The 24,709-nt window shown below is 44.4% G+C and overlaps 1 protein-coding gene across 1 annotated transcript in view; it reads right to left on the bottom strand.

Moving 5' to 3' along the window:
- MGAT5B (alpha-1,6-mannosylglycoprotein 6-beta-N-acetylglucosaminyltransferase B) overlaps positions 1 to 24,709 on the bottom strand; it is a 168,061-nt gene that overhangs the window by 61,481 nt on the left and 81,871 nt on the right. Inside the window, exons 4-7 of the mRNA XM_081850723.1 lie at positions 18,190 to 18,302; positions 6,604 to 6,677; positions 1,993 to 2,163; positions 229 to 393 (exon numbers count right to left, since the gene is read on the bottom strand). Coding sequence (XP_081706849.1) covers positions 229 to 393; positions 1,993 to 2,163; positions 6,604 to 6,677; positions 18,190 to 18,302 — 523 coding nt within the window. The remainder of the gene's footprint in view (positions 1 to 228; positions 394 to 1,992; positions 2,164 to 6,603; positions 6,678 to 18,189; positions 18,303 to 24,709) is intronic.

The raw sequence follows: 24,709 nt of genomic DNA, 5'->3' as shown, positions 1-24,709 counted from the left end.
CTTCAGGTATACAGAACCGAGGCCATTTAGGGCCTTAAAGGTCAGCACCAACACTTTGAATTGTGCTCGGAAATGTACTGGGAGCCAATGCAGGTCTCTCAGGACCAGTGTTATATGGTCTTTGTACTGATGGGACGCTTCAGCTGGATACAGCCCTCAGTCTTGCTGTGAGTCCACCATACCCACATATAACAAGTTGGTTCACAAGCAGCAGATTAAATTTTGTACCTGTTTCTGATCTCTCTTTTTGTCTTCTAGCTTCTGCTCCAGTTTATGTGAAGCCCTCAGCCACTGCGTGGCCAAATGCCAAATCCTTTTCTTCATGAAGATCAAAGACTCTTTGCCACTGCCAATCAACTCCAGGAGGTAGGAGAGGTCTCTCTGAAAAGACGCCTAGGGAAACAACAACAGACTCTTCCTGTTAGTGCAAGGTCCAGAGTGACCCTTGCAATGGCTGTCTGAGCAAGGAGATCCTACAGTGCATGTAGGTTACATGGGCAAAGTATGTTTCCTTTCTCTTCTCCATTTGAACAGGGCTGAAGACAGAGCCATAGCTAGGTGATCTTGTGCCCCTGGCAGAACCTTCCAGATTGTGCTCCCTACCCACGGGCAAATTAGTTCTTCTTTCCACCTCTCCTACAACCCCCTCTCCACCCATTCAATTCACCCTCTATTTAAAACCTTTTCTTATGGGGAAATAATCAATATTTTTATTTATAGATATATTTATGGACATATTTTAGCTGATTTTGCACCTCCCCCTCTCGCCTGCGCCCTGGTGGGGGCCCACCTCACCCCCCCCCCCAGTTACGGCCCTGGCTGAAGATGCCTTATGATTGGAGCGAACAAATTCAGTCACCAAGGGGCAGCCAATATGTTCAGTGCCATCTTGAAAATTAACTATGATCTAAAAGGTAAAGGTACCCCTGCCCGTACGGGCCAGTCGTGTCCGACTCTAGGGTTGTGCGCCCATCTCACTTAAGAGGCCGGGGGCCAGCGCTGTCCGGAGACACTTCTGGGTCACGTGGCCAGCGTGACGAAGCTGCTCTGGCGAGCCAGCACCAGCGCAGCACAGGGAAATGCCATTTACCTTCCCGCCATAAAGCGGTACCTACTTATCTACTTGCACTTAAGGGTACTTTCGAACTGCTAGGTGGGCAGGAGCTGGGACCGAAAGACGGGAGCTCACCCCGCCGCGGGGATTCGAACCGCCGACCATGCGATCGACAAGCCCTAGGCACTGAGGTTTTACCCACAGCACCACCCGCGTCCCCAACTATGATATAGGGACAGCTAATTTGCTGATTAAAGTAAATCAGTTTTGATGTGCAACTAAATGCTATAGTGCAGAGTGCTTCTATTCGTAGTTCCACCCACCCACCCATAACTCTTCTCCAAGATACCCCACTCAATTTCCTCTCCCCTGTGCATGTTGGGGAAGGAAGTGATGGAAGAATTTCCAGGGTGGATAGAACGGGCTTATGCACTGTTTTCAAGGGGGACCATTTTGCTAGGTATACTTGTTGCTTGAAGAGTTGACCACAGCCTTGTCCCCATACCCACTCCCCACTTCCTGCCCATCAGGCAGATGGAAGAGACTCTTGGGACAAACTACTGCTGCCACTCAAGGATGTGAACACCCCACCCACTAGCACTAACACCTTACTGGGAGCAGTAAGGCAGGGAGGAAAGAGGTTACAGAACAGACTGAGGGATCATTACCCATGCTTTCCTTATTTCTCCTCAGCTCAGACAGGAGCACCCTAGCATGAGTGCGAGACCATGCCCCCTTATAGTCTGTGACATAACCACCACTGGGCATGATCTTTCTCTTTTGCCCTTCCCACACTCAGCCAGGGTCATTAATCTTTTCTCTCACTGTTGCCTATTCCTGTTGTCTGAGAGCATCGAAACCAACTGTTTCCGATAAAAACAACCTTTGTCAAATAAGTGAGAATTTGACTGGCACGATTCAAGGCCTAGAAGCTTCACCTGCGCTCTGGGTGGTGGCATGGTGGAAGATGCAGCCGCTGTCTGATTTCGCCAAGGCAGCACGGGGCAAAACCACTCGACTTCACTGAGGTAGATGAGGAACGAGCACTCTGTGCCGTCCACACCGAAGAATGCATAGCAGGGGTCTGATGTCCACCTGGCTCTCATCCACTGAAAGGCAAAGGGAGGGGTATTGGTTAGCTGAGCCTTTACACAAAGATGTAACCAACAATGGAGCTTCTGAATGCAGCAAGTGATATCAAGGGATCATCAGATTAAGGCTTGGATTTACACTGAGAAGAGGCTAACATTTCTAGAGGCTGAGCTCGTTTCTTTGGACTTTATCAAGGGATATGATGCATGAGTATTGGCAAATTATTGGCTTAACTGGAAGAAGTTGTTACAAAGGTATTTATATGGCAGACAGAGATCTTGTTAAAGGAAAGAAATCAAAAGGATGCAGTGAAAAGACAGACTTTCAGACTAGGGAGGTGTAGTCAACAAAACAGCTCCTGAACTTTTTATTTGATTATTCAAAAAAAAATTATTAAAAACCACAGGTGGTTTACGGCATAAAAATACAAAAGGAGAACATTAAACACAAAACAAACAAAACCTCCTGTTGTGGGAGCTAATTTTGTTCAATAGAAACTGTGAAAACAATTCTGAGTAAGTAAAGAATAGGAAATTCTGGTAAGATTCTGGTGGCACCAATCTAAGGGACAAAATCATTGCCGAAAAGGATAAAGATCTGAAATATGTATATTTATTGATCTATTTGTAGAGCATACTATCATTAAAAAATACAGCAAGGCTGTACACATGTATGTGTAGGCTAATACACAATGGTATGCCACACATTTTCTTCCCCTTATACTGTATATAAGTAAAATGACATGCAAAGCAGCCCTAAGAAAATGATTTAATAAACTTACTATATTATTATTATTATTATTATTATTATTATTATTATTATTATTATTAATATATTGCTCTATACCTGCAGGTCTCAGGGTGGTTCACCTCTTTAAATAGAATAGAATTTTTATTACCCAGAAAACTCATCTAAAGCTTTTATCTAAAAATGGATAGGAGATCCTGCCAAGGAGCTTACATTTTATCCGTTAGCTTAGATCTCACAAAGCTTATTTTGCTTATCACTGAGGTCTGTTATCACTGATCAGCACAGGTTGTGGAGGAAATAAATAATATCACAGCACTTCAGATGAAATTTGCCAGAACAAAAGCAAGCTGGCTGATAAGTGTAGAAAATGCCTGATCCTTATCTGCCGTGGTTTTGCCCCATAGAGCGAAGCTAACACATGTATTCTTTCCCCCCAAAACGCAGAGCTAGCCTCCCTCCTGATATTCTGGAAATGACTCCACTATGGAGGTTGTGGTCAAAAACTTTTGGAGGCCACCAGGTTCAGAAAGGCTGGTATCTGTGCTAAAGAGAAATAAATTTAGTGAGGTTCTTTCGCAAGGGGATTTTGCATGCAAGGCAATAGCCCAGGCTTCCAGTTCTCCATGTAGATCTATCATCCTCCGTAATTGCTGGTGCCAGCCTCTTCCAAACTTAACTACACAAACGAAGCCACTCAGGAGACAGCCCTCCACTCCCGATATGTAAAACACACCAATCATCCAGACAGGAGATCGAATTACTGCCTCCAGCAATTAAATTACACTTAAAATTTAACCCCGCCATGGAAGAGGATGGGAGAAAATGACCGCTATGTAGCTGGGACAATCTGAGTAATGCAACGGTTGTGTCTTGTTAATCTGGCAGTTAATTTGTTTTGTCAAGTAGCTGGTTGAGGGGCATGCAGGCTGAAATAACAGCTGAAGGGGTGCAGTGGGGGGAATGACTTCATGTTAATCTTACTGTTAAGCTAAACGGGTCGGTGCAGATACAGAGCGGCACACAATTGCACCGCCCAATCAAATGCCCGAGTTGTGTTCAAGTCAAGGCAATGTGCTGCTCTAAGCAGAATGTGGTACTCAAAACCAGCATCAGGTTACAACACTTTGCTTGTTCCCCAGGGCAGAGATAACACTTGAGATTAAAAACAAGCAAGACAATAAATCCATTGGTGCTTCCTTTGCATTTTGTTGCATATGAATAATTAACAGAGATATAAATGCTACATTAGTCCATGAATCATGCAAGGCAGGGCAACCTAGTTGCTCAGACTTCACACAAAGAAGGTGTGCATCCTCTCTCTCTCTCTCTCAGTGAATATTTCATAGAATTGTAGAGTTGGAAGGGATCCCAAGGGTCATCTAGTCCAACCCCCTGCAATGCAGGAATCTCAGCTAAAGCATCCATGACAGAGGGCCATCCAGCCTCTGCTTAAAAGCCTCCAAAGAAGGAGAGTCCACAACACCTCTCATGTCTCTAGACTAGAGTCAAGCTCAACAAGGTCTTCTTTCCCTGAATTTAGGGCTTTCCAAAAATGTTTGATCTGAAAAGAGACACACCCTGGCCACTTCATGTAAGAAAAGCACAATCTACTCATCCACCTCAACAAATCTGGTCACTTGAAACTAATGAAATTCTACCCACCCTACCTTTTTTTTAGGGGGGGGTATCTTCATTTTGCCCTCACCCTCCTCCTTCAAATGACCAACATGAAATCTCTGAGAAGGTTCAGCACAGCACTAATTGACACATTAGGGCTATGGTTGCAGCTGTAGTGCATATGTTACCCCATAGGGAGGTCTTCCTGAAGCTAGTGCCCTCCAGATGCTGCTGGACTCCAACTCCCATCAGCCCAGCCACCATGGCCAATAGTCAGGGATGATGGGAGTTGACTCTCACCATCTCAAGTGGGAAGAGCACTGTTGCAATCAGGTCCTGCTTGTGGGCTTCCCGGTACCAATCAGATCCCTGCATGAGAAGAGGATTCTAGACTAGATGGGCCTTGATCTTCCTCTGTCCTTATCTGTTGGTGGAGCAATATATAAAATCTAGGGGAATAAAAAGGTAATGGTAAAGGACCTCTGACAGTTAAGTCCAGTCACAAACGACTCTGGGGTTGCGACGCTCATCTCGCTTTACTGGCCGAGGGAGCCCACGTTTGTCCGCAGACAGTTTTTCCGGGTCATGTGGCCAGCATGACTAAGCCGCTTCTGGCAAAACCAGAACAGTGCACAGAAACACCGTTTACCTTCCCGCCAGAGCGGTACCTTTTTATCTCCTTGCACTTTGACGTGCTTTTGAACTGCTAGGTTGGCAGGAGCTGGGACCGAACAACGGGAGCTCACCCTGTCGCGGGGATTCGAACCGCCGATTTTCAGATCGGCAAGTCCTAGGCTCAGTGGTTGAGACCACAGCACCACTCACGTCCCTTAAAGTTCAGAGTTGACATCCAGGGCCATATCCAGCCCTCCACACTAAGTGGGGCTGCCACATTTCCAGGTAGGCTTCAAAGAAATGAAGTTATTTCAATGGCTTCTTAGTGTCCAAAAAGCAAGCATTAAATAAGAACAGTTATTTTTAAGTTTGCAAGCTTCTGCCTGCTTATAATGAGTACAGTCTCTTGTTGCAATAAACAGTAACTGCCTTAAGTTGTCCCTTACCCTCTCTGAGCACCATATTCACAGCCATATAGTAGCTAAAGGGGAACTTCAGGACTGATTAAGCATAGTAAGGGAGACATGGATCTTGAAAAGTCCACCCTGAGCCAGCGGGGTACTTGACTGGGCAGCAGAGCTGGACAGGTCAGGTGGGTGTTGTCAGTTTGGAGCAGAATCACTTGAGGGCAGGCGGCACCAGCTGCTCCTGATTTGTTCTCAACAAGAAATCTCCCTCATCTAAGGAATAAGATACAATTTTGTTGTATCACTAAACCAAGAAGTCAGTGTTTGTGTGCTTGAATTTTACTGAGGTGGAACAAATTCTTATTCTTGGTGGGGCAGGGCACCCACTGGTCCAACTCTAGCTCATGGAAAACTTGACTTAACTATCACTGTTCATTTCCCCAGGTGATCTCTGAAACACTAAAAGTAAAGTAAAGGTAAAGGGACCCCTGACCATTAGGTCCAGTCGTGGACGACTCTGGGGTTGCGCGCTCATCTCGCTTTATTGGCCAAGGGAGCCGGCGTTTGTCCGCAGTCCAGGTCATGTGGCCAGCATGACTAAGCCGCTTCTGGCGAACCAGAGCAGCACACAGAAACGCTGTTTACCTTCCTGCCGGAGTGGAACCTATTTATCTACTTGCACTTTGATGTGCTTTCGAACTGCTAGGTTGGCAGGAGCAGGGACCAAAGAATGGGAGCTCACCCCGTTGCAAGGATTCGAACCGCCGACCTTCTGATCGGCAGGTCCTAGGCTTTGTGGTTTAACCCACAGTGCCACCCGTGTCCCTCTGAAACACTACCCATGCCCACTTGTATTCCTTTCTAATTTTGGGGGGGGGGAAGAAAAATGCATTGAAAAGATGTTTTCTCACATCGTAATAATTTGGTTTTACTGCTGCAGTGCTTGCTGGAACAGTGTGTGAACAAAAAAGATTCCATCTTCTTTTAACTGTCATCCAAATAGACACATTGCTTTCATTTCTACCTTTTTTTCTGTTCAGAGCACAAATCTGAATCTACTTTACTCACCTCCACTTTCCCAGAGCAGTCAGGGTACTTGGGATCCCTGGGTACCTCACACTGGTCCCGTCTGCCTTCTATCGCTGTTGAGTACAAACACACATGGGAGTGGTTAGTTCGGAGCTCAGATTCTGGTACCAAAGGGAGCTTGCTAAGAATACCAGCTATCTTTTCTTTTCTGTTTTGAAGGAATAGTGTAGTGCTCACATTATTCAATCTGGGCTCCAGTTCCATGAACTTGGGTCCTGTCTCTCCTCCCTCTGTCCCACAAAACACCCCATCTTAGATCCTATCCAGGCACCAGAATCCAAGGATTGGCAATCCCAACCTTCCCTAAACAACATTATGTGCGAACAGCCTCCTATTCTAGCAAATCAGGAACTCACCTTTAGACTGACTGCTTAAATGCTGGCACATGCAGAAAGTCAAGAATATTTCTCATGGCATTTTTTTCTACAGTATTTATCATTAGCTTTGATGTTAGGGTTAACGTTGTGCATGGTTAGCAATGAGACACCTTTTTATTAAATTGCTAATTTATATGCCACTTCCTATTTCAACAGAAGTCTCTAAGCAGTTTACAAAAAGCAATCAATATAGGAAAGACAATATGAATTCCTCATTCAAAACCAAACAATGATTACTAATACTAATAATTCCACATTTTAAGTAACACAGTTAAATAAATATCACTAAACAACGTACATAACTAAAATGATCAAGAACCACGAAAGAAAATGACACATTAAGCATCAAAATATATCACGGTCCATCAAAATGCCACAGAATTGCAATATATCATCACAAAAAACTCATATTGTTGGCATCTGCCTATCTCAAGCCAAACTGCTGGAGAATCACAGGGCATGTTATGGCTGCAGAGACCGGTAACTTATAACTGCTGACTCCTGCGTTGTTTTTGCTGCATTAGCAGCACTCAAGTAACCTCTCCGGAGTGCAAGCCTGAACAGTGTGCATGAAGGTCCTGAGCCGCTCACACAACCAGACCTCCTGCCTCAGCCTCACTGATGTGCTCCAAAGGAAAGCAGAGCAATACATTGGGCACCAGCTTGGCTGCAGGAGTTGCTGGAAGGAGGCATACAAGGCACCACCCAACCATTTTAGGGACTCCACTCCGGATTTGCGTAGGGTTTACTCCTTAGCCTTTTCTTCTCCCAAACATGTCCCACAAGACAGTAGGTACAGATTTTTCCTCAAGGTTTACTCCCAAAGCCATTCTCACAAACGATTATAGCCGCAAGGCAGCAGGTGTTTAGGTTCAGAGTTTTCCGTTTCCTAGAAGGGCTATGTTCCCAGATTGATGAGCCTCATCTAGCCCTCTCGTATATATTGCAACAACAACAACAACAACAACAACTCAGCAGTTGGGAAGGGAAGTTCAGGGATATTTTTTAAAAATAGTTTTATAAGTTGTGTGTCTGTTTCTCAATTTGATCCTTTTACATGGTTTTGTATGTTTTGTGGTATTTTATGCATTGTTATTTGCTGTTATTTTTATTGATTGTAGATTGGTAATTCTTTATTGTGGCTGATAAGTGTGAACTGTTTAATTATTATTTGTTGATGTTTAATTTTACTGTTTACTATTAGATACTGATGTATTGTTGAATGTTGCTTTGTTTGATATAAGTTGTCTATTTTAGTTATTGCGGCTTTTATATTGGATCAGATTGTTACTATTAATGTTTGGTGTTTTATTATGTTTTTATATGTTGTTCATAACCTAACCAAGGATTGATGACATTGGAAGCGGGCAGTTGGGAAAAACCAAAACATATATATGCCACACTTCAATTTCCTATGATAATGAAAACAAAATGGAAGTAAAAAAAAGTGTTTCTTGGCGTGGCTCTATTGTATGGTCTTACATTTCTTCTCAGATTACAGCGCAAGCTAATGGTTGGCCAGCATTTTGCCTCCAGTCAATGCCCCCCCCCCCTCAATTGTGCCTAATGAGGCATGTGTGTGACTCTAAAGGAGCACATGAAAGCCCTTCAAAATATAGACATTTTCAAATTGCGGCAGAAAATTGTGCAGGCAATCAGTCAAGTGCAGAACCATCTAATGAGACAAACAATAGCAACACCTACAGGCACAAAGGCCTTTCAGAGAAACTCAGAAGTAAAGCATGGAGTTCTATCTTTGAAATAAACACCCAAACACCATGCCCAACAGTTCGAGTAAAAACTTGCTTACTCATGTTTTAACCCCCAGGAACCAGAAGGCCATTATTCATCTTCAGGCTGTATATCCACAACATCCCTGTGGGACAGGGGTATCCATTCCCCAGTGAACAACGTTCTAGAGACCATTGTATCGGTGGTGTACAGACCAGTGAATGGACCAAGTGTACAGGCAGCAACAACAAAGGAAGGAATAGCAGAACCAGGAGGCTCCAGGGGTTGGCAGAGGGACCCTGAGTTAGGGTTGGGCTTTAAGAGTTGTGCAACGATGCTGACCCCTGGTGCCAGATGACCTGGAGTTTTTAAAAAAGGTAGCTGCTACTGCCTAGGCACTTAATCTGTAGCACTGGCCAAGCCCAGTTTGGGATAATAATCCATTATTCATACATGGGGAAAGCTAAAAGGAGCTGGCCAGTGAGGGTGCTATAAACTATTTATAACATGCTCCATTTGTTTTCAAGAACAAATTGCAGAAGCCTAGGCAATTATTCATGCCCTTAAAGTTAAACAAAGTCCTTTGGTACCCCAATTCTTCATTAGGAACCATAGTTGCAGATTAAAGACAAACATTAAACATTGATATTAGAACAGGAACAGGCAATATTTTATTGACTCCCTTGGACCTCTTTGGGTGTCAGGGAGAGAGGTGGCAGAAAAAGCCATTTGGCACATTGAGCCACAGCTGGACAAAGAAAGATGAGCAAGAGAGTCAATATTTAATACTTTAGGGTCACAGCAGGAGAGCACAGTGAGACAACCGGTCATAAAATGCTCTTGTATCTGCCACATTAATCATCATAATGAAATCCATTTGCAATTTCAAAAGATTTAGTCTTTGATCCAGGAAGGCAAAAGCTTCATTTTCAACATGGGTGTTGTCCACACTTCAGCTTCCTATCGCATCATCCTACAGAATGTTCAGCAGCAAATATTACACAGTGTCAGGAGGAGGTAAAACATTTTTATTTTATCTACAGGGCTGACCCACCGATAAGGCAAGGTAAGGCAACTGCCTTGGGAGGCAGAATCCACAGGGGCAGCAGATCTGGCCTCCCAAAAATGTGTCGCCACTGCAATGGCAGCAACAGCTGCAGCACACTCCTTGGAGGCTGGATTTGCCGCCTCCTTGGCAGCCGCCTCCTTGGCAGCCAAAACACATTTACAGCAGCCTTTTGGTGAAGAGAAGGTTTTGCTGGTCGCCTCCCACCTTTGTTCCCAGTGTAGATCTTTAGTTCCCCTTTATTCCCAATGTAGATCGACACTCACCCCTTCTTCCCTGGCCGGAAACAGGGAATTTTGTGGTTCACCTCAGGGGCCAAACTGTTTTGGGCCAGATCTGTTTATATAGCACCCTTAATGTGCACGGCACTTTGCAACTAAAAGACAGGTCCCTGCCCTGAGGAGCCTGCATAGGGCAGGCAGTCGAGCTGAGGGTGGGGGACCTGTGGGCCTCTGAAAGTTGTTGAACTTCAGCTGCCATCTTCCTTGACCACTGGTGACTATTGCTGGCTTGGGATAAAGGGAGTTGGAGTCCAACAAGAACTGGAGGGCTTCAGGTCACCCATCCCTGCAATAGGGGGATAGAAGGAAGATGGAGACAATGGCAAATGAGAAATTATCCTTTCATGAACTTAGGCCTTGTTTAAACATGGTAAAACAGAATGCCCCTCCCCCCCCCAAAAAAATGGACAAGAGAAAATCTCTAAGAATTATGCTGTGGGAAGGAAATGCTGTGACGACTCAAGAAGATGCAGACAAGGATTTGAGTTGTACAGCACTGCATTGCAAGTGGGTCAATTGAAATAGGTGAGAGATTTTATCCAACACTATTTATTCATAAAGCAGGTGAATAAGCAAGAGAGGTATTTAATACTTTTCAGTTTGATAACAATGCAAATAATAAATGGCCATGTCTGGATTTGAAATATTGAATCTGAAGCACACTCAGAAGAAATATTAAGCATGAAAGGTGCAGATTCTTTATTAGAACTCGGAATGAAAGAGAAAGCACGGATAGTGGATGAAATAGCGATTGCTTTCAAGCTGTTGGCACAAACTTGTGCATTTGGGGAGCTGAGTGAATCACTAAAAACTGCGTAGTGTGTGGCATGAGATCAGGCAGGCAGAGTTCCAGGTTTGCATGAGAGATTGGTTTAGTCCTTGAGCATGCCTTTGATATGACACACAGAGCAGCAGAAGTGGCTACAAAGCAACTGAGAGGACTAGCGGGGGGCACAGCTTAAAACAAGCGGCTGCCCTACAGTCCAAAGATATCGGTAAGAAGGTGAGGCAGCCAGCCTCAGAGCAAAAGTTGCCCCCACTTACAAAAATCTTTCAAAAGAAGGAGTCCTGGGGGTAACAGTGTGAGCTACAAGTGCATCATCAGACAGTATTTGTAAAACATTCAAAGCACTGCAAGTTGAACCGTTTAATCATTAAAAACACCAGATTTTCTTTTTAACACCCCACCCCAAAATATTTCTTGTATTCAGTAAATGCAATCAGAATTGCTAGTATATCTATATAAGAAGAAAGTGACTCAGCTGGAATTCCAGGCAGTATATTACGAGTCTAAGGCCATGAATACATTTTTTTAAAGGTACGGAAGGTTTCATTTGTAGGCTGAATGGAAATCAACCAAGTGACTGTCCAAGAAGTTGAACAGGAATGGGGAACCTGGTGCTTCTGGCCAGATGTTGTTGGAGGACAACTCCCAGCATTCCTGATGGTTGGCTGTTCTGACACGGGCTGAGAGGAGCTGCAGTCCAACATCTGGGGGGGGGGCACCAGCTCCCTACTGCTGACGTAAATGAAGGTAAGACACATTGTTAATAGAGAAAACCTAATACTATACTAAGGGACACGGGTGGCGCTGTGGGTTAAACCACAGAGCCTAGGACTTGCCGATCAGAAGGTCGGCGGTTTGAATCCCCGCGACGGGGTGAGCTCCCGTTGCTCGGTCCCTGCTCCTGCCAACCTAGCCGTTCGAAAGCACACCAGTGCAAGTAGATAAATAGGTAGTGCTCCGGCAGGATGGTAAACGGCATTTCCGTGCGCTGCTTTGGTTCACCAGAAGCGGCTTAGTCATGCTGGCCACATGACCCGGAAGCTATACACCGGCTCCCTCGGCCAGTAAAGCGAGATGAGCGCCGCAACCCCAGAGTCAGCCACGACTGGACCTAATGGTCAGGGGCCCCTTTACCTTTAATGCTAAACTAGGCATTGGACAAAACTAAGGGGAGAGGAAATGGCAACGCTCCTAAAGGACCAAGAAAGGAAGAGACATTTTCAATGATGTCTCTCAGGCGGCAGTCAGGGTGGCCATGCTATGGGACTTCACAGAGACCACTTAAAGAACTTTGAATTTTAGTAGTGTAAATGTTTAAAAAGTGAGCACCCATTTTTAACTTGCCTCCAGTGCTAGTTTCATGTGCGTGTGCGTGTGTGCAAATGAAGCTCTGGTGTAAGGCCCAGCTTGTGACTATTGCTAGTCCTCTGGCTTGACAACCCATAGGCTAATAACGGAGCTCTGTAGCCATTCTACGACAATTGCCCACTTCCGTGTCAGCTTCCAACTTATTTAATTTTCAAAAAGCCAGTCAGGGCAAACAAGAATGGCAGACTCCATGGGAATCTTTGCCCCTAGGTAAAATCATAGCATCATTAAAGTTAGCTTCAAAACCCATCCTGCAGCAGGAGAAAGGGAGAGTTGTGAGCAATGGGGAAGACGGGAAACAAACACAAAAAGGTGGATAAATCAAGCTTTCAAAGGAGAGGTTTACGGGTCCTCGTGGGATTCAAGGCAAGCATTTTTAATGGTGTCTGTTGGGGATTATTTTCTTTGGTGGATTAGTAGGAAACAAACACATCATTGTTGCATGATTAAAGTGATTTCCTCAGTAATCCCCTTCTTAGCACATTAACCCACTGGAAAAGGGGGTGGGTGTTAGTTGTGTCACACGCCAAGAAGGGGTGTTGAAGTGGGTAGTGCAGACAAGCGCCCCCACAATAGATGTGCGCTGCCATAGGAACACATTTCTTCCCTGCAGTGTGCTGCTACTGCTGCTGACTTCGGTACCAGCGTTGCAGTTCTCTGACTGTTAGCTTTCCTGCTAATGATGTATGGTGTGCTCAGCTCACCAAAGTGCTTTGCAGACATTAACTCTTCCTTTCCCGAAGAGTCATGTGAGGCCAGCATTAAAGAGTTCTTCTCTCTCCCCACACCCTCCCCAACTCCTTCCCTAAGCTGCCTAAGAGAACTGAATGTGCAAATCCCAGTGAATCAGTTTCACCTGTTTTTAACGATGTGGTAGGAAGAAAGATGAGGAGAGGTACAGCTCACTTCTTGTAGTGCAGGAGAGGGGCAGCGGTGGAACGATGCCATCGGTTGTTTATCTTATGATGTACGAGGGGAAATAAATGGCCGGGAGCACTTTTAGAGAAAGCTGCTAGAGAGAATGCAACCAAGACGGGGACATGGGCAGAAACCTAACCCTCCCAGCCCTGCATGTGACAAACACGGTATCTGAGGTGCTTGCTTTCTGCAGCAGGAATGGTCAGGTGCACTTTGCTGGTGCATTTGGAAAACACAACAAATCCCAGGTCTCAAACAATTACCTACAAATGTAATGAAGATACCAAATGAAGATACCAAGTCTCAAAACACTGCCTACAAATGTGCGTGAAGCCCAATGACCCATTTTAGGCTGGTCATTTCAGCATTGCCAGAAAATAGGAAACACACCACCAAGAAAGGCAGACAAAAGGGATAGAGGTTTGCGTTACATTTGCATATGCTGAATTTATATGTCTTCGTGAAAATTTAGAAATAATTGCTATAATTTAAAGGGAAACACCATACATCTCGTCATAATGGGGGAGACTGTGGCCAGGTGACCTATGTGCTACCCAAAGTATTAACTGTTGATGGGCAATTTTGAGGCCCCTGTTTTCCCTTCTTTAAACAGGACTGAACTGGGCAGGACTTCTGCTGGAGCTTGCTTTCCCCTCCTTCCTCCCATTCCTTTTTCCTCATGTTCCATGTCTTCTTAGATTGTAAGCCTGTGGGAAGGGACTTTCTACTGCTTTTTTCTTGTTTAAATGCTGAGGCACAAACACCACATAGGTGCTGACTCTTAGGGGCCAAGGCAGTTTCCCCAATGTAATTTTTGAGGGAGCCGGGCACCCTCAATTTTCAGAGAGTGTATGGCTCCACCCCTGGCTCCTCACAATGTCGTGTATGTGATGTCCGGACATCACAATAAGCTGGAGAAGCTGGCATCCCTGAAACACCACAAACAAATAACTATAAAGCCTCACTTTGACAGCCTTTCAAGCAGAGGACTGGGCCATGTAAATTTTGACACATGATCAGCTAACCTGTTTAGATGATGGGCAGGGGATGTTTAACCCTTTTCTGTCCATGTTATGCTCCCTAGCTTCTGTTAGGATCAGAGCAGAACCAGACAATGCCTCTTCCTCTGTGAAGGAACCTTTTGCCGGATGTAGCATATATCAAGGGCAATCAATCAGAGACTGACAAACCTTTTGAGGCTGCATGCATGCTGTACCTTTAAAGCACATTTGAAGCACGTGTAGCCCCCCTCAAAGAACTCTGGGCACTGTAGATTAAGTCATAGAGTTTTGGGGAACCATAACTCTGTGAGGGCTTAACTACAATGACAAGATTGTTTCTGTTTGGTGAGAGACACTTTTGTCATAGGCATCTTGCAGTTAGGGACGAGGAGATGGGCGGAGACGGGTGGTGGGTATTGTTCTTTCATTCTATTGCCTAGCATAATTGAAAGTGGAGACAATATATGTACCTCTCTCTGCTTATCTGTTTGCTTTGTGACACAAAAAACCTTAATAAACACACACACACACACACACACACACACACATAGTGACAAGAATTCTTTGAAGGGAAAGAATATGTTTCAAATGTCCTTTAAAGTGTGTACAAAGCTCCCATTCTAGAAGGAGCCCTACTCACATAAATTTCAGATTTGATGGACAGAATTTCAACTTCAGTCCTGCCCAACTTTTTCCAGGGTGGAGCCAAATGGCTTTGTCCATTTCTGTTCTCAATTTCAGACATATCAGAATAAAGGATGTTAGAAGCAGGCTGAGGATGAAAGGAAAAGATTCTGAGGTCATGTGCAAATTGCCCTGAATCTACTGGGCTGCCTCTGATCCCTATGGTACAGACATATGTCATGTTTCACATCCATACAGCTGATTGAGAACAGCAGTGGATGAGGCCAGCCTGTGCAATCTGCACAGCTGGCTTCCTGTGATGTCCCAAGGATAAAGGTATCTATCTTTAGTCCCAATTCACATTCTGCACATTTGTTTTGAAAGAAATGTCATCATGCTTTTTAGGCCAATTTGCCAAATACCGTGGATCACTAAGCAGTCAGTGGTGTCTCCACTTAATACTGAATACTGTATAGTATTCTTTACCAGGGCAAAGTAGACCACACATTAAGAGGCTTATTTATATGCCCACATGCCAATTTCCTCTGCAAAAAAGACAGCACCACAAACAAAAATTCACCTAAAGGCTAACAAGGAGCATGACTGAAAGGTTTGGTTTACACTTATATGTACCCCAGGGGTTACGGAAGAGTTATTGGTACTATTAAAATTACGATAGACCGCTGAGGAAGACTGAAACAGTCAAATGCATATGGTTATCAGTTATGCATAAATACGTGTTATGAAGGAAGTTACTCATACTGATTACCCTAAGAAGGCCACCAGTGGTTGTTTGTTTTATATGCTGGGGGGGGGGGTGCAGAGAGAGAGAGAGAGAGAAGGAGAGAGAGAATTGCATTTGTTATCCATAGTTCATTGGGGTTTTCACATTATTGCAATAGAACAGTACAGTGGTACCTCAGGTTACATACGCTTCAGGTTACACACTCCGCTAACCCAGAAATAGTGCTTCAGGTTAAGAACTTTGCTTCAGGATGAGAACAGAAATCATGCTCGGGTGGTGAGGCAGCAGCAGGAGGCCCCATTAGCTAAAGTGGTGCTTCAGGTTAAGAACAGTTTCAGGTTAAGAACGGACCTCCGGAACGAATTAAGTACTTAACCCGAGGTACCACTGTACAGTCCCCGACTTGCCCTCCCCTCTCCCAGCTTCCCTTCCTCCAATCCTATTCCTCTCTTCCCCCCCCCCCCAGCTACAGCATTTTCATCTCTGACATTCAGTGAGTTAGCATGTTATATGGTGCTCATGATTGCATGCTCAGATAAGGAGATAAGGGTTGGGATAAATGAGTGTCTGCTCTTGTCACAGATTAAAATCTATTAAGTTATGGAAGTTTCCATCACTGCAACATGCCTCCCACTTTTTCCAGTTGTGGGTATTACTCAGGGAAGAGTTCCAAAAATACACTCCAAATCCCTGGGAAGCTTGGCTTTTTATCTAGTTCACAGAGTAGAAGTTTCCCATGGGCTGCTAGTTACAGGTGGTCTTTCACCCCATTTTCTGTGCCTGGAGAAGGGCAGACTTTCCAGTGTTGAGCAATTATTCATTTTGCTGCCAGATGGCTCAGTGGAACCATCCTTCTTGTCCTCTTGATAATCCCCCACCTGGCAGGTATGTAGCCGATTATTGTGCGGATTTATTTTGGAGTGGCTTATAGGTTGTTGCTTTTAATCTGTGTAGTTATACGATGTATTTTCTGGATTAAGTGTTTGCATAACTTCAAGCTCTGCATTTGTTCGCATTTTGTTCATCCCAACTTGTTGTTTTGTACTTTCCCGTTGGGCTTGATTTCGTTTTGGCTTCTTTCATTGACATGCAATTGCATTGTGCAAAGAGCCACAGCTTACTGGTTGGACTGTAGGGCTGCATGCCTAAATACACCAGGCAGGAGAAACATTAGCATGCATTGGCATAACTCAGAATCCTCCAGCAGGTATCTCCACACACTACTCCATTTGCACTCCACATACCTTTGCCTTTACTCCTTATAGTAGGAGGCTTGAATCCAACTGATACAAACTTTGGGATTTTCTCTAAGTACTCTTCTCTAGATCAGTTCCCTGCCCCTTTGTTCTAGATAAACTCTTTCAGAACCTGTAAAAATTTGCATTTCCAGTCCTTGGGCTTCTTCTAGTCCTTGTGGGTCTTCTCATCGATCAGACACAGGCAAACTCAGCCCTCCAGATGTTTTGGGACTACAACTCCCATCACCCCTAGCTAACAGGACCAGTGGTCAAGGATGATGGGAGTTGTAGTCCCAAAACATCTGGAGGGCCAAGTTTGCCTACGCCTGGACTAGACTGTTCCACTCCTGATTGCCCCATCCCTACATCAGCTTCACTCCTCTTCCTATCATCTCCTTCCCAGTGTCCCACACCTCATTTCCATTTCTGCGATTATGCCATATGTTTAGTTAGGGACCTAAAGGAACATGCAGCCTCTGCTTGGGGAAACCTCTACTAGCCCCCCGCTTCCCACAACTGACCACCCAAGTAGTTCCACAAGCATCTCCCACCAAAGAAACTTTTTCCTCTCCCTCCCTCTTTTCTCATACACTATCCACATTCTATTTTTCTTTTCCAGCTCTTACTTCTATATTTCTATTGCCCTCATTCTGCCAAGAGCCAGGCTTCTCCCAGCCAACCCTGTTTGATTCTAACCTCCAGCTTCAAACTGGCTAACTTCACTGCATGTCTGCTTGACTTCTATTGCCCTTTCCTTCACTGGATTTGGTGTGGGTTAAACCACAGAGCCCAGGACTTGCCGATCAGAAGGTCGGCGGTTCGAATCCCTGTGACGAGGTGAGCTCCCGTTGTTTGGTCCCTGCTCCTGCCAACCTAGCAGTTCGAAAGCACATCAAAGTGCAAGTAGGTGCCGCTCCAGTGGGAAGGTAAATGGCATTTCCGTGCACTGCTCTGGTTCGCCAGAAGCGGCGTAGTCATGCTGGTCACATGACCCGGAAGCGGTATACAGGCTCCCTCGGCCTATAGAGCAAGATGAGTGCTGCAACCCCAGAGTCGGCTATGATTGGACCTAATGGTCAGGGGTCCCTTTACCTTTATCTTTACCTTTACCTTTACCCTGCTATCTCTGTTGTCCCAGCTATCCTCTCCTTTCATTTAACCCACACATTGCTAGTCCAATTGAATGCAATGGCCTGCATAGCGATCAATATTTCTCTCTCTTGTAATAAATCAAATATTCCTCAATTCTAAGCCCTGGTTTCTTGCCAGATTGCTAATTCCCCCTGGTCTAAGTGAAACAAACTGTAACTTGTACACATGTATGTGAGTACATGCATACAATGGCACCCAGTAACATTTCGATAAAAATATATAAGCAGATGTCACACACTCGGATCATCCTTTTTGGTGAGCCTGCTGGTTTTCTTACATTTTCCGTTTAGGAGGCTGTTGCGAAGAATCTGATCCACCTTCATTGCAATGTCCGAGACGTTCTGAGCAATCGCCTGGATCCTCTCCATCAAGCCAACTGCTGGATGGTACCTGAAGAGGAAGTGAAAAAGAGATATAAACTTTGATTCATTCTTGTCAGGCATCCAGACTTGTCAGAAAGAAGGAAGAGGTCCCTCTGTCCCAAAACAACAGTGCTTTGAAATTGCAGAGCCAATCGCCAAAGACAGCCATTCTGGCAGCAAGAGGGATGTCATGGGAGAGAATGATGGACAAAAACTCCCACAGCACTTCCTCAAAGCATCTGCAACAAGAGCCTTAAACTGAGGGAACAGCAGAACTGTGCCAAAGGCAAAGACTGAAACACACACACACACACACACACACACACACACACAGACACACACACACGTGCCCCCTTTCTGGAATCTGATCTGATCTTCTATAAGGGCTGTTGTGTAATGTGTTATCATCTTTGAAGCTCCCTTGAGGGGGCTCTATTGGAGGCCCTTATACACCCAGTAGATTGCTGTGGTCCGTGGGAATGTTTCTCTTTTTTTTTCTTTTTTTAAAATAATTTTTATTCATTTTTCAAACACATAATAAAAACAAACAAAACACAAGACAAAAACATACAAAACATTTAAACATGTATAATTTCATAATCTTATTTTCATACACCTTCTTTCCTCCGACTTCCCCATACCTCCCTTTCGCTGCATCCTTATTTTGAAATTCTTTAGCAACCCTTTAGTCAGTTTGTCTATTAGTTCCCTTTCATTACGTTTCCATAAGCTTGTTAGTTACAGCTGTAATTCTCTACTTCTTACCCCTTGACATCTTAACATTCCTCAATTTTACAACAATTTTTAAGATATATTTTGAATTTCTTCCAATCCTCTCTTGCAAGTACCAGAATGTTTCTCTTGCAAGTACCAGAGATCTCAGAAACTTGCTGCACAGTAACTTAGAGCAGAGCTTTCAGTGTGGCTGCCCCTGATCTATGGAATAGGATTCCTGTCAAATTATGACAGGCACCCACTATCTGCCCTTTCCAGAAATATGTGGAGACATTTTTGTTCCTATAGGTTTTCCCGGTGGGTCTTTTCCATGAGTGTCCACTTGGTAGGGCTTTGTTTTAAATACAGTTTGTTTTTTGGGTGTTTTTAACAGTTTTCAATTATATTCTAAGTAAATCAGTTTGAGATTGTTTAGAAAGCAATTAATAAATCAGTGGTGATGATGATATTTAAATAACTAAAACCCCTGTTTGCCTCTGTAATGTATGAAATGGCCCCACTTGCGCCACCCCCACCCCCCAAAAAAGGTTAAGGAGAGTTGACTCTCTCTGAAATTGAAGCTTTTTCTTACAGCGTAGGTTCAGCAGGTCGGATGTGCATTACAGATGCCATGTATATAAACTCAGCTATAAAAGACAACTAGTGTAGGCATGTCTTCTGTCTGGGAACTGAAGCTCTTGCATTATAGATAGATAGATAGATAGATAGATAGATTCTTTATTGTCATTACACAAGTGCAACATTGCACAAGTGCAACGAAATTGGATGCCATCCCTTAAAAACAACAAAAGCAAAACAACAACAACAACCAAACAAACCACATTCCAGCCACACCCACACCCACACCCATCAAACTCCCAGGTCACACTATCGAGTTACTGCATTTAAGAAGGCCACAGCTCTTGGATAGAAACTATTTTTCAGTCTATTTGTCCTTGACTTGATGTTTCTGTATCTCCTGCCAGAAGGCAGTAGTACAAACAGACTGTGTCCCGGGTGAGATGCATCCTGCAGGATATTGTTTGCTTTCCTAAGACAACGGGAACCGTACAGTTCTTCCAAAGATGGGAGGGGATGACCAATAATCCTTTGGGCTGTGGTTATGACCTTCTGGAGCACCTTCCTCTTCCTAGCTATACAGCTGGAGAACCAGGCACAAATACAGTATGTGAGAATGCTCTCTATGGAGCCTCGGTAGAAGGACACCAGCAGTCTCTCACTCAGATTGTTCTTCTTTAAAAGTCTGAGGAAATAAATTCTCTGCTGGGCCTTCTTCACCAGAGCAGTGGTATTTGCGCTCCAAGTCATGCCCTGATCGATAGTCACTCCCAAAAACCTGAATTCCGCCACCCTCTCCACCCGTTCCCCGTTGATATACAAGGGCTGAATGTCCGCCTTTTTTTTCCTGTAATCCACCACCAATTCCTTGGTCTTAGCCGTATTAAGAGCCAGATTATCATTTTTGTAATTAAAAACCACCAACATTACTTTAACTTCCAAGGACATTACCTTGCCAAGAGATTCTTAGTCATTTTAGGAATATAAACTAAGGAGTGAAATTACACCTGCCAAGTTTTTAAACTGCCAAAAAACAACAACCCACAACCATTTGCGGCAGTATCAAAAGGCATCTGCATGAAGGAAGCTTGGACAGATCCACTACTGGTATAATCAATTGGCAAAGATCCATTGCTATAAAGAAGGGGCCAGCTTAGCTTCCACTACCTCATTCTACTGCAGGGATATGGAAACATTTATCAGGCTGTGGGTCACATTGCTATCTGGGCAACCTTTCGGGGGTCACACATGCCAGTAGTGGGCGAGGCCAGAGGCAAAAAGTAGGTGGAGCGATTGGTGTCAATGTTAGCTTTGTACAGTAGGCTAGTTCCAACAGCCAGGCAAGCATGAAGCATTATCTGAGTTCAAGGACATACTCCAGCCAGGCAAAAGCACTCGGGGAGGGGGCAAAGGAGGGCCCATCAAGGATGGGGCCTCAGGAGAGGGTGTGGGGCTGGGTAGGGGGTATAGGATGAGGAGAGTTCCAACAATCAGACAGAGAGGCCCAGAAAGCTGCAATTGGCCCCTGTGGCCTGAGGTTCCCAATCCCTGTTCTCGTACAATGATGACATTCAGATTCTTACACCTCCCAGGGAAGAAAGCAGTCACACTAGAATCTCACTGGAAACCTGAGCAAACAGCCTGTCCTTGATTCATTCCAAAGGTTATTGGGAGTTTGGAGTCTTGCTTAAGGCAAAATGCCGAAAAATGAATAAAAAGACTACCAAATCTCCTTCATTCCACCTGAAAATAAATCCAGATTAAAAAAAAAAAAGCACCAAAGAGCAGAGTGGGAGATGGAGATTTCTAGAGCTTGTATTATATCCAAGATGTCCTTTAGTAGGTTTAGAGATCTCAGTTGGCTTTGTACAGCACACAATTGGCCTCTTCAGGGGCTTACAAGCACAACCGGTTGGGAGTGGGTCACAATAAACACGATCTTATGGTTTTGCTAGGTCTGGCATTCATTCGTGCTCAGTTCACCTCCTTCTGCTGTCCCTTGCATTACTCGGTCTCTTGGCTTCCCTTACAAAAAGAGAAGTATTATTACTGCCTCTGCTAAAGTGGCTTTGGCTGACAAAACTCATGCTGCAATATATTTGTTGTTCTTTTCAGGTGGCACAGGCCTTTTTAGTGTTTAAACAGCACAAAAGAATACTTTGAGAACTTAACAACATCTATCCTTCTCAGCGGGCGAATAGGGGGGGATGCTTCCTTCATAATTAAAGAGCAGCCAGGTGACATTTCTGCTCTGCATTTCAGTGTTGCCAGAGTAGATCTAGTCTTTGAATAAATAGCACACCGATCTTGGCAAATGTAATGACTGAGCAATCTCCACAAAGAAGATGTTCTAGCTGTCAAGAAACCAACCATTTTTTAAAAAAACTCATGTAATCTCAGATAACAACAGCTAGCTGCTGCTCTATGATGGCCGCAACTCTGGGAAGGAGGAGAATAAGATAATTGTTAATTTGTATAATTAAGGCTTCAGCTCTAGGAGTCCCACTGGACTCAAATGGACTTAGTTCTGAGTAGACGCACATAGAGCTGCACTGTCAGTCATTCTGAAATGATGGGATGGAGCCTATTCAGCAATGCATATGTGAGCTGTAGGGTTTTCTTAAAAATTCAATCAAGTGCTTAACAACTCCATTCTTTACCAGCCCAGAAATAGGACTCACATTTTCAACCCTTTGGAGAAATGTGAATTTCAAAGAGTGACTGTGTTTTGGTTCTGGTACCGTTCCAGAAAGGGCGAATTAGGTTGGTTTGCTTTTATGTGCAATCTGAATCTAATTTCTTCCCAATCTCAGTTCTGCCTGCAGCTTTCCTGCTGGAAAGACTTTTCTGCCTCTCCATCGTTCTAAATCACCAAAGCGTTTCAGTATGTTGCTTTTGCTACATGCATGCTATGCAGTTCCTTTGGCTTAAAGAATGGGCTGAATGAGTAGATCATTAAAGGGAAAGACTTCCGTTGCATGAGCCTTTTTGCATTAGAAATGCTTAGGCCACCAGGAAGAAGACTCATCCTCTATAGGAAGGATGGCCAGACTGTAAACTTTAGGGTCCCTGTACCATTAACAATTGTGCAGATGAGGGAACTTTGATGCAAAGCTGTAGGGACCTGAAAAGCACCACCTGCACAACTCCCAAAGGTAAATCGGCTTGAATGCTGAAAGGCTGGCCATCTCCTTTCTATAGAGCACCTCATTAAAATCAGAGTCTTATGCTTGTGGACAGAATGGGGTCCTGCATAAATCACATAACACACCAGGGAAAGGTTAGTGCAGTGGTGTGGATGGAGGTGGATGGGCTTGAAGTTGTGCTTGTTATCGTCAGAGTAAGTATAAGGAGCCAGTGTGGTCCGGTGTCTAAAGTGCCAGCCTCGCACTATGGAAATAAGGATTTTAAAGAAACCACAACAACTCAACTATTGTTTCCCTGGGCAAATAGCTACCTCACAGTTTTTCGCTCCTCCATTTGTGGAAGCAGGGCCAGTAATTGGCTACTTCAGGGAGCAGCTTTGACGGGGAAAGTGCTGAGCAATTGCAAAGCACTTTGTGGATTGTGTTGTGTGCTAAATTATTAGTAATAATGGAGTCCATCTTACACCCAGGAGCAGAAGCTGCAGGCTACTCTTCTCCTTTCTCCAGTCCTACACATTACTGAAGGCAGAGCAGGGGGTCCATTTTGTTCTCAGGAACAAAGAGGACAAAGACAACTGAATGGCTTGCACTTATTATCTGAAGAATCTAAAGGGTTGGGGCGGGGCAATAATGCAATTCAAAACTCTATTACTCTGCAGCCCTTGCCCTTCAATTGATATGTTGATCGCAGCTGTCCTGAGTGCAGAAGGAGCTGAGTTGCATTCAGAAATGTTTCAAGCCATCTCCCATGTGGCAGATGCATTTTTTTTAGAAAGCATAGTTGTGATTCCAAATGTGTGATCCAAGTGTGTGTTCAGGTTGCTTATGAAACCTCAGTGAAAATAATAGGAAATTTTCACTTTGCCTTTGCCTTTTCTGATGCAGTGTCAAATGCTGAATTTTGCCAGGCCAGGGTGACCACGGATGCATCACCAAAAAGGTGCATTTGGGGGGGGGGTGTAAGTTCTATATTTTAAATAATAATTCAATACATCTCACCACAATGGGGAAGACTGTGAGCTCTGTGCCTGTTCAGTTTACTGTTGATAGGCAGTTTCTGGACCCCTGCGTTCTCTTATTATGGGCCCCTCTCCTAAAACTAGACTTGAAAAAGAGACCTGTTCTCTGACAGTTCTTCAAACAAACAACCAACAGTCCTCTGCATTGCCACCCAGCCTATTGTTCTGGCCTGTTTCTCTTCACATTTGATATGTAGGTATAAGGATTATATTCGGCCATCTCTAAGGTTCCATCAACACAAGGATTTTTGCAGTGCAAATGAACCTTCTACCCCTCTCCTTCCCCCTCCTAAATCTGATCTGGGGGTCCCAAGGTGGAGTAGGGGGTGGAGATTTCTGTTATGCCAGTGGGAATCCTTGTGCTTGCTTCTGTTAGTGCTACATTTTAGTTGAATAGATTATTACATCTTACAGCAATTGAAATATACAAAAATTAAAAACACAGCAGCAGTTTCCACGATACACTTAAACCATACCACCTCCCCAAGAATGGTCATACCACCTCCCCAAGGTAATCAAGAATAACCAATTAGCATGGTGGTGGTATCAACCAACCCTTTCCCATCAAATGTGTTAAGAGGAAGGTCTTAAGCTGGACCTTGCTATGGAAAGCTTTCCATAGACCAGGTGGTGGTGGTACCACAACTGAATTGGCCCTCTTCCCTTGTAAACCTGCTCACAAGTGTCTCCTAGAGAAGGGTCGTGGAGGATGGACTGAGATGTTGATTTTAGGGCTGCCTTTGGCTTCCAGGCAAAGAGAGATACTCAATCAAAGAGAACAGTTGGGGTCACACACACCCTGTTTCTTTCCCAACACAGGCCATTATGTAGTGGGCTGTAGTGGGTAAAATGCTGGGACTGAACTTGATCTACATTTGTTTAGCAAGGGGAAGACCTTAGACCAGATGCATGGCAGCCTTCTCTAAAGTGATCGCCTCCAGGTGTTCTTGGCTACAGTTCCCACCATTCCTGATCCA

Source organism: Podarcis erhardii, assembly GCF_964252035.2.
Source record: "Podarcis erhardii genome assembly, chromosome: 2".
In the NCBI taxonomy this organism is placed as follows: Eukaryota; Metazoa; Chordata; class Lepidosauria; order Squamata; family Lacertidae; genus Podarcis; species Podarcis erhardii.
The sequence above is the reverse complement of the archived record's forward strand: the minus strand, read 5'-3'. Positions and strand labels throughout refer to the sequence as shown.